At 51.6% G+C, this 10,556-nt stretch overlaps 1 protein-coding gene across 2 annotated transcripts; it reads left to right on the top strand.

The window, feature by feature from the left end:
- Window positions 1-238: 238 nt before the first annotated feature.
- C1QB (complement C1q B chain) lies at window positions 239-8,578 on the top strand. 2 transcript variants are annotated; one of them, XM_008966564.6, is made up of 4 exons: window positions 285-396; window positions 1,102-1,254; window positions 6,483-6,686; window positions 7,858-8,578. In XM_008966564.6, exons 3-4 carry the CDS (start codon window positions 6,500-6,502, stop codon window positions 8,430-8,432), a joined length of 762 nt encoding a protein of 253 aa, XP_008964812.1. In that variant the 5' UTR covers window positions 285-396; window positions 1,102-1,254; window positions 6,483-6,499; the 3' UTR covers window positions 8,433-8,578. The 2 variants fall into 2 exon arrangements, with proteins under 2 accessions (XP_003814017.1, XP_008964812.1); XM_003813969.5 differs by lacking the exon at window positions 1,102-1,254 and having other exon boundaries at window positions 239-396.
- Window positions 8,579-10,556: the final 1,978 nt, after the last annotated feature.

Below are 10,556 nucleotides of genomic sequence, written 5' to 3'. Positions count from 1 at the left end.
GATGCTCACTGAGGAACACCCCTGCCCAGTGTAGAAGAAGATCACGAGGTCAGAGAGCCTGGGAGGGTGAGCTGTGGATGTTCCCCCAGGACAGCGTGTTCTCCCCACAGCTGCTGAGTCGGCAGAACCAAACTTGCCACCCACCCGTCTCATTTACAGTAAATCCAGTGGGTTGCAGAAATGGGACCTGAAACTGCCTGAGGGCAGCAGGGTGGGGGGACAGTGAGGGGATGGGAAAGGGGCCAGCCTGCTGGGCCATGGGAGGGGACCGTCAGGGGAAAGCCTTTCCCGCCTCTGGGGAAGGGAACTTCCGCTTCGGACCGAGGGCAGTAGGCTCTCGGCTCCTGGTCCCACTGCTGCTCAGCCCAGCGGCCTCACAGGACACCAGCTTCCCAGGTGAGGACGGGGCTTGGCGCCTGGGGGAGGCTGGCAGGGCCAATATGGCAGAAAGTGGTGATTCCGTAAGTGTGAGCTTTGCGTCACCTGCCTTGGAGCCAGCTAGGCTGTTTAACAGTGCAGGTAGCTGGGCCCAATCCCAGACCTATGGGACCCAGATCTCTGGGGTGAGTTGGGGAGTCTGCTGCTACCCAGGGCCTAGCGGATGGGCAGGCCACCTAAAGCAGGAGCCTGGCACATAGGAGCTTTGGCATCGCAGAGACTTGAGCTGAGTTTGGCTCTGCATCTTATGTATTGGTTATCTTGGGCAAGTCACCTAACCTCTCTCAGCCCGGCCCCCCTACGGAGAACAGAACTTTTCAGCACTGCTGTGCCTTACAGGAGATCAAGCTTGCAAAATCTTAGTGCATGCCCTGGCTCAAAATTTATCAGTAAACCAGAGGCAGGAGTGGGATTATAAGCCAGTCGCTCCTGCCCGGCCCAGCATTTCCCCAGCACCTTGCTTATTTCCTCATACTCAGCTGAGAAAGCTCAGCTTGACTCTTCCAAAGAAATAAGGGGATGTGCAGGTAGAGTTACGATGAGTTCTCAGCTAGTACTGAGTGAGCGCAATGTTTGTGCAGCGGGGGAGTGGGATGTGGCACTGCACGGGGCAGGGGGGACCTTATTTCTTCTAAGCGCCTTCTCCTGTCATCCTTCTGGCAGCCCTGTCAGGTTGAAATCAGCATTGCCAAGTGGCTCAGAGAGGTTAAGGTACTTGCCTGAGGTTATGCAGCCGGTAGCAGATGGGGCTTTAAAGTCAAGTGGGCCTGACTCCACGTTGCAGAAAGGGACTGCTGGACCGAAGGAGATGGAAAGGTCAGAGCCTGGGGGGAGGACGGGAGAAACCGGGCTGGCAATGATGATGGGCTGGTACAGGCAGGAGGCAGTTAAACCAGATGAGTTGTAAGCCCTAACCCAAGGCTGAAACTCGGTGGCTTTTGAAATGGGCTAGAACCAGCACTTTCCCACTCCCCCTGCCCCTGGCTTCCCCAGGAAGCCCAAGTCCTTTCAGTACCCTGCTCCCCACCCACTCCCGGCACCAACTGGTCGCAGCTCTCCACCCCCGGCTGCCTCCAACTGACAGAGCCCCTCCCTCTAAACCCAATCTTTCAAAGGGATTGTCTTTTTTTACTTCTCCAACCATCTTCCCTTCTGTTCAACCACTCAGGAATTCTTGGATGACAGTGATAATAATAAAATAGCTAATATTCATTAAGAATTTCCAACATGCCAGGCTCTGTTGGAAGCTGTAACTCATGTCCTCGCACATACCCTATGAGGGAGAGAGTAGCATTATCCCCACTTTATAGGAGGGTAAACTGTGGCCAGAGAGAAGGAGTGATTTCCCAAGTCCCTTAGCTAAGAAGCAGTAGAGACCTTATGTGAACGCTGAGTGTTGCTTTCCTTGTGACACTACAGGCTCCCGCCACCAGGTGAATGTGTGCTGCCTAACAAGAGCAGCAATCATCGTGGTGGTAAAAAGCCACTTTCACCGAACACTGACCACGTGCCTACCACTACCCTTGGCGTGTCCCATGCATTAGTCCTTTTATCAGGCTGTCTGACTTCAAAGTTTATGTTTTTACCACCAGGTACAGTGGCCTCTTAACATAACATTGAGTTTTAAGATCCAGTGGATGTGGGTTTGACTCCCAGCCACACAGGAGCTGTGTGACTTTTATCAAGGTGCTTGCCCTCTCTGATCCCGTTTCCTCATCTGTAAAATGAGAAAGCAAGAGTGCATTCTCAGGGGCTGAATATCAAATTACATGGGATAATGGCATGTAAACCATCTGGCTCAGAGCCTGGCCTATACGTACCCAACTTATTAAAGTTGTTAAATTGCCATTTTGTAAAACCTTTAGCAAGAGCAAGAGTGAGAGCTGATGCTTATTCATGGATAAGCAGGACCATGCCCCTGAGCCACCCTGTCTTCGGAGCATAGAGCCTGGCAGAACCTAAAGCTGTCACCAGCATTCCCTGGCCACACTCATCTTTACAGCTTCCTTTCCTTGGTGCACAGTGTCTGGCATAACTCAGGGCTTTCAGCAAGAAATTGATCAGGGCTAGGCTGAGGGGCTGAGGCTGGTTTGCAGAGCATAGGAGCCAAATATCAGTAGGCTTTGTCTGGTCCCAGGGAGCCCTCCACATGCCAGACTCTGGGGTTGGGACAGCCAGCATGTGGCAGAGAGGGTAGGAGTTTGGCCACAACCCTGCTGTTAAATAGTTTGCTGGGTGATTTTTGGGTAGGTTGCTTTCTAAGTTCCGATCCTCAGTTTCCTCATCTGCAAGATGGGAAATTCATCACAACCCACTTCCCCAGGGTGTTGTGAGGATCAGAGAACAGCAGCAATAGCAGTAGCAGCCACAAGTCCCAACGAGAGCTTGGGGCTCAGGGCTTTGTGACTCTTTCCCATCCATGGTCTCACCTGGGTCCCTGTGGCCACTCTGGGAAGTAGGCAGAGACCACTCTGCTCCCCCATTTTAAGAGAGGATACAGTTCAGCCTCTGAGGAAAGGTTTCCTGGAGGAAGAAGGCTTTGACCCAAGCTTCGAATGAAGAAAAAATTTTGGATCTGGGCAAAGGTGGAATGGGCTGCCTCGAGAGGTAATGAGCTGCCCATCACTGAAATGGTGCAAACCATGGATGGAAGAGCCCTTGGCAGAGATGTCATTTCCTCACACTCTGCTGAGAAAGTTCAGCTTGACTCTTCCAAGGAAATAATGTGATGTGCAGCTAGCATTGTGATTAGTTCTTAGGGCTGAGTGAACACAACGTTTGTGCAGCAGGGGAGTGTGATGAGGCACCACACGGGGGACCTTGGCAGAGGTGTCATTGAGGAAACTTAAGAATAGGCTGAAGGGTCCTCAGGAACTTAAACATGGAATTGCCATAAGCGGTAATTCCTCTCCTAGGTATTAACCCCAAAGAATTAAAAACAGATACTCAAATCCTTGTTCACAAATGTTCATAGCAGCACTCTTCACAATAGCCAAAAGGTGGAAACTTCCCAAATGTCCACCAATGATGAGTGGATAAACAAATAGCCAAGTGAGATGGTGCGTGCCTGTAATCCCAGCTACTCAGGAGGCTGAGGCAGGAGGATGGCTTGAGCTCCAGAGTTCGAGACCAGCCTGGACAAGAGTGAGACCCCATCTCAAAAAAACCAAAAACCCCAAAACCAAATTGTAGTGTGTAAGTGGAAGGTCTGTAAGTGGAAAGACACAAACAGTATTTTCCTCTGCTCTCACACCACAACAATCAACACAGAAGACTTCTGTGACCAAATGTGAGGGGTTTCTCCCCTCACACCAAGCAAGCAATCAAATCTGCTGGGTGTCTTTCCACTCAGTTCTGACACTGTCTAGGAATAGCATCAGACCCCACAGGCTAAGAGCTCAGTCCCACAAGACTGCTCCCCCTCAGACACCATTTGCGAGTCCAGGCCCCCAGAACTTCTGACCAATCAGCTTCAAGTTGGGGTTCTCACAACCCCCTCCTTGGGTTTGGTTTCTTTGCTAGAGTGGCCCAAAGAAGTCGGGGAAACACGTTTACCAGTTTATTATAAAGAATACTATAAAGGATACGGATGAGGAGATGCTCAGGGTGAGGTATGAGGGAAGAGGTGTGCCACTGTCATGCCCAGGTCCCTGGGCACGCTGCCCCCGAGGAACGTCCTTGTGTTCAGCTATTTGGAAGTTCTCTAAACCTAGTTCTTTGGGATTTTTATGGAGGCTTTATTATGTAGGCATGATTGATTAAGCCATTGACCATTGGTAATCAATTTAACCTTCAGCCCCACTCCCCTCCCCAGAGGTTGGGGGGTGGGGCTGAGAGTAGACCCTCTAAGCCTGCCTTGGTCTTCCTGGTGACGAGCCCCATCCTGAAGCTACCTAGGGGCTGGCAGCCATCAATCAATCATTAGCGTACAAAAATACCTCACTTTGGAAATTCTAAGGATTTTAGGAGTTGTCTGCCAGGAAAGAGGTAGAAGACCAAATATATACTTTGCAATATCACATGTATCCATACAATGGAGTATTACTCAGTTATAAAAAGGAATGAAGTACTGATACATGCTACAACATAGAAACATGGATGAACCTTGAAAACATTACCCTAAATGAAATGAGTCAGACACAAAAGGTCACACGTTGTATAATTCCATTTATATGAAATAATAGGAATAGGTAAATCCATAGGGACAGAAAGCAGATTCATGGTTGTCAGGGGCTGGGGGAAGGAGGATTGAGAAGAAACTGCTTAACGGGCATAGAGTTTTATTTTGGGGTGATGAAAAGTCTTGGAACTAGATGGAAGTGAGGGTTGCACAAGACTGTGAATGTATTCAATACCACTAAAATGCTTGCTTTAAATTGGTTAATTTTATGTTGTAGGAATGTTGCCTCAGTTAAAAATATATAGGCTGAGGGTTAAACTAGATGAACTTAAAGGCCACTTTGTCCTGAGAGCTAATGGCATGGAACACTGGCCATGCTGACCAGTTTGAGACAGCCCACCGGCTTCTTCCTAGTTCTTTGGGATTAAAAAGGGGCCATCACTGCCCTCTTGCCAGAGTCACAGCTCTGAGAATATTCTACCAGCAGAAACAGCCTGGTATGCTGGCAGGGACATCGGCTTCATTCCTTCCTGTATGACTCTGAGCAAGTGACTTGGCCTCCCTGAGCCTCAGTGTCCCCTTTGGTGTAGGAATCACAGTAGATGCAGGGATGCTCTAAGCATGCAAGGTGGCCTGTTCATAAGCAGCATCATACCCTGAATTCAGAAGCTCTACTGAATAAGAGCTTTGGGGGAATAAAACCCCAAACTCATAGTAGCTTAGTTGCCTCTCCAGTCTTGCTTCCTGTCACTTGAACCCTTGCTCCCCTCTGCCATACTGGCCTCCTGCTGATCCTCAACATCCTAACCTCTGTCCTGCCTCTGGGCCTTCTCCATATTCTCTGTCTTCCTGGAACATTCTTGCCCCCACCTTTTCTGGACCTTCAGGTCTCAGCCTAATCATCACTTCCAAGAGTGGCTTCCCCTTGGAGAAGACTTCCCTGGTGGAAGGACTTCCCTCACAAAACCGGCCACCTCCCACCTCCAGCCCAGTTACTCTGCCTCCCAGCATCCTTCTCTTTCTTTCAGAGCACCAATCACGGTCTATCACTATTTCTATTTACTTTATGCTGACCCATTTATATCTACCTGTTTATATCTGTCCCCACTAGGGGCACAAGTCCAGGAGGGCAGGGACTGTATCCGTCTTGTTCTTCACTGAATCCCCAGCACCTTGCACAGAGTCTGGTAGATAGGGGACAATCAGTGAACATATGGATGGAGGAATGGATGGATGGAGGGACAGATGGAGGAATAGAGGGATGGATGGATGAACGGATGGATGGATAGATGGACAGAGGGATGGAGGGATGCAGGGGCAGAAGGATGGATGGATGGATGGAGGGTGGATGGATGGATGGATGGACAGATGGACAGAGGGATGCAGGGATGGAAGGATGGAGGGATGGATGGATGGACAGCAGGATGGAGGGATGGATGGATGGATGGATGCAGGGATGGAGGGGTAGAGAGACGGATGGATGGATGGAGAGGAGGATGGATGGATGGATGCAGGGATGGACAGAGGGATGCATGGGTGGATGAATGGATGCAGGGATGGAGGGATAGAGAGACGGATGGATGGATGGATGGATGGATGGATGCAGATGAAGGGATAGAGGGATGGATGGATGGATGGATGGATGGATGGATGGATGGATGGACAGGGGGATGGAGGGATGGATGCAGGGATGGAGGATAGAGAGATAGATGGATGGATGGATGAATGGATGGATGCAGATAGAGGGATAGAGAGATGGATGGATGGATGGATGGATGCAGGAATGGAGGGATAGAGAGATGGATGGATGGATGGACAGATGCAGATGGAGGGATAGAGAGATGGATGGATGGATGGATGGATGGATGGATGGATGATAGGATCACCACGGTGGTAACCTCTCACATTGTCTTCTCCTCCACAGGAGGCGTCTGACACAGTATGATGATGAAGATCCCATGGGGCAGCATCCCAGTACTGATGTTGCTCCTGCTCCTGGGCCTAATCGATATCTCCCGGGCCCAGCTCAGCTGCACCAGGCCCCCAGCCATCCCTGGCATCCCGGGTATCCCTGGGACACCTGGCCCCGATGGCCAACCTGGGACCCCAGGGATAAAAGGAGAGAAAGGTACCATGGGATTTAGCAGGACACTGGTAATACTGACCAAATTTCCCGTCTCCTGCCTCCCAAGTCACAGTTGCCTACCTTTGAGACTGCAAAAGCACTGGCAAATCCAGCAGCTTGCCGAACCCTTGCAGTAACTTTGCAAGGAGGGAATTCTGATTCCCATTTTACAGAGAGAAAAACTAGCATCTAGAAAGTCTACTGACTTACTCAAGGTAGCCCAGTAAATGTTGAGGCTAAGACCAGACCACGGATCTCTTACCATTAAATTCAGGTGGAGAGGGAGTGCCACTGTGGCCACAGAGTCCTGTGTTTAAACTTACCTCCTGGGCAAATGACTTCTCTCTGAATTGCTATTTCCTCACCTGTAAGATGGGGGCAATGGTACTTTTTTGGGGTTGTCATGGGGTTCAAATGAGACTCCCAGCTTTGAAAACCCCTCTGTAAAATTTGGTTTATTCATTCATTTAACCTACGGTTATAGAGCAACTGTCTGTGCCAGTCACTCTCCTCACATAATCTCATCTAATCCTTACAATCCCACAAAATATCTTCATCCCCATTTCACAGATGAGGAGGCTGAGCCTCAGGAAATGTGACTCAGTCAAGGTGACACCACTACTAATGGCAGATGTGACACGCAAAGCACATCTCTCTGTCCCCAGATCCCATCTTCTCAGGCCCTATTCTCTGCCACTCTACTGGAAAATCAGTCTTATCTTGTGTTGTGCCAAACCAAGGGGTAGTGGCTGCTGGGGGTGGTGGAGTGAGAAGGAGTCTAAAGTCCATTTCCAGGAGCAGCAAGAGTGAAGGCCATGGTTGATTAGGGATGTCTGCCAGGGGTGAGGGATAGAGGGGGACAGCACTCATTATCCCTGCTCTAGCCTGAAGAAGGACCCCCACACAAGCTGGGGAGGAGGGCCGGCCTAGCACCTTCCTCAGCAAGAAGCCGTTCCCCTCCCCACGAGCAGCAGCCCCCAAGAAGGTCAAGCATATCACAGACTCAGGAAGCTGGGCTGGAGGGAGACCCAGAGCCCCTGCCTGACACTGCCTCCTTTGTTTTACAGATGGGAGACTGAGGCTCAGAGACAGGCAGGGCCCTGCCCAAGGTTCCAGCACAGGCCTCCTTCTTTTGGTCTCAGTGATCTCACTTCTTTGGTCTCTGCTTTTCCAGGGCTTCCAGGGCTGGCTGGAGACCATGGTGAGTTCGGAGAGAAGGGAGACCCAGGGATTCCTGGGAATCCAGGAAAAGTCGGCCCCAAGGGCCCCATGGGCCCTAAAGGTGGCCCAGGGGCCCCTGGAGCCCCAGGCCCCAAAGGTGAATCAGGAGACTACAAGGCCACCCAGAAAATCGCCTTCTCTGCCACAAGAACCATCAACGTCCCCCTGCGCCGGGACCAGACCATCCGCTTCGACCACGTGATCACCAACATGAACAACAATTATGAGCCCCGCAGTGGCAAGTTCACCTGCAAGGTGCCCGGCCTCTACTACTTCACCTACCACGCCAGCTCTCGAGGGAACCTGTGCGTGAACCTCATGCGTGGCCGGGAGCGTCCACAGAAGGTGGTCACCTTCTGTGACTATGCCTACAACACCTTCCAGGTCACCACCGGTGGCATGGTCCTCAAGCTGGAGCAGGGGGAGAACGTTTTCCTGCAGGCCACCGACAAGAACTCACTACTGGGCATGGAGGGCGCCAACAGCATCTTTTCCGGGTTCCTGCTCTTTCCAGATATGGAGGCCTGACCTGTGGGCTGCTTCACATCCACCCCGGCTCCCCCTGCCAGCAACGCTCACTCTACCCCCAACACCACCCCTTGCCCAGCCAATGCACACAGTAGGGCTTGGTGAATGCTGCTGAGTGAATGAGTAAATAAACTCTTCAAGGCCAAGGGACAGTGGTCTAATTCAACTCTGTGTCCCAGCACCTGGCACACCAGAAGTGCCATGCTCAGAAATGTTGGTTACATGAATGAATGAACCATGAATGAATGAAATCTCTGTCCGTGTGCTGCTCTGTGCCAGCCACACAGTGGGAGGTGGGGGTCCGGCACCAACTATGCTCCCAGTGGTAGCCTACACCTTTTCCTGATTCTCTCATTAATCCTCACACTCCTCCTGGGAGAGGGCGCATCGTGCCCAGCTTACAGAAGAGCAAACTGAGGATCAGAAGGGATGAAGGGATTGTCCACAATCTCACAGCAGGGCTGGGATTCAAGGGCAGGCCTGCCCATTGATGGCCTGAGACCTTTTTTAAAGGCAACATGTCTAGGCCAGCCCCTAAAGGGGTTCTGTGCTTGTCCCTTCCCGTTACCCCTACCAAGGATCCAGGGGTCATCCTCCAAGGCTTTAACTGACCTTGAAGCAGGAACCTTTCCCTTTTTTATTCTCCCCACATGCCCTTCCTCCCAGTATCTTCCCAGCCTAGCACAAACTCAGCCATCCAGTTACAGTAAATGTCACTCCCCCGCTCAAAAACCTTCAGTGGCTCCCCACTGCCCACCAGATACAGTCCCAGCCCATGAACTTGGCCTTCCAGCCTCACTCTACTGGACCTTTCTGTCTTCTAAACAAGCCCACTTCAGTGCCCTTCCTCGCACTGTTCCCCTACCTAGAAGCCTTCCACTCTGCCCATCTACCCATCCTCATTCAAGCCACACCTCCTCCCTGAAGCAGGAACACCCTAGCTCTCGCATGCTCACTCCTCTGGCCTCCTCTACCCCAGAGCGTGCACAGCCAGCATTTGGCTCCTCACCCTGTCTCCCCAGCTAGGCTGTAGCTCTGCACCCTGCTCATCTCTGGGCCAGCACAGAACCCATGATGGACAGCAGCCACTCAGTAAAGATTTATTGCCTGATTGGCTGAGACCACAGGAGTAGGACTCCAGAGTCCCGCCCAGCTCTGCACCTACTCTCCTCAGCCTCTCCTACTAGCCCCAGCATCAAGACCCTCAACCAATCCTGACCTGAGATGGGAGGGATTTAAGATAGTCCCACCTGTGTCAACCAGTCCAGCCTCCTGTTTGGCTGGCCGGTCTCCAGGATTCCATTCATTGGGTGCAGCTTCTGCCCTATCTCCTGGGCCTGGGGCCTGGCCTTGATGACCTGCCCTAACCCCAGACTGTCCAACCGAGACCTAGAATCTTTTCTCCAGGAGCTGGCCCTTATTTCTGCTGCTCAACCCTTTCAATGCAAACTGCCTGGCCTTTGACTCTAATACTAATAGTTATGATAGTAATGGTCACACCACAATTGAATTACTGTGTATCTAGTGCTTTGTGCACATCAGCTCATTTAATTCCCAACCATAACCCCTAGGAGGAACATAGTATCATCCTCATGTGGCTACATGACAAAAAATATAAAACTCAGAGAGGGCAAGCAATTTGCCCAGGGTCACAGAGCTGACAGCTATACAGCCAGGTTTGGAGCCTGCTTCTGTTTGCCTCAAATTTCATCACCTCCTTGCCACCCATATCTGTTGGAACCCCTTCTGCAGCAACCCCCCTCTGCAGTCCCATGACCTCTCACCTGAACCCCTCTGACCTCAGGAGTTCACATTCTCGAGCCTCTGCAGTTGGGTCCATCCTTGCTAGGCTACACTGCACCCAGAAGCAGAGCTGGCTGCTGGTGTCGAGCATGCGCAGAGCACCCCATCTTGCTGCACAGACCCAGGCAGAACCGGGCTTGTCTGAGAAGTCAGAGCTCCACGCTCCTGCCTGCTTGTCTCGGGAGCTGCTGTCAGGCCGCCTGGCTCTTCTGCAAGACCAACCCTCCTCTGACCCCTGACCCATAAACCCTGACCCTGCCCCCTGTCCTCCACCAGACATTCCCAGTCAGGACACTCATAAGAGTGCCCTTGTTGGGCCCT

The sequence above is a fragment of the Pan paniscus genome, chromosome 1 (genome assembly GCF_029289425.2).
Source record: "Pan paniscus chromosome 1, NHGRI_mPanPan1-v2.0_pri, whole genome shotgun sequence".
In the NCBI taxonomy this organism is placed as follows: domain Eukaryota; kingdom Metazoa; phylum Chordata; class Mammalia; order Primates; family Hominidae; genus Pan; species Pan paniscus.
This window is presented reverse-complemented; position numbering and strand designations above follow the sequence as displayed.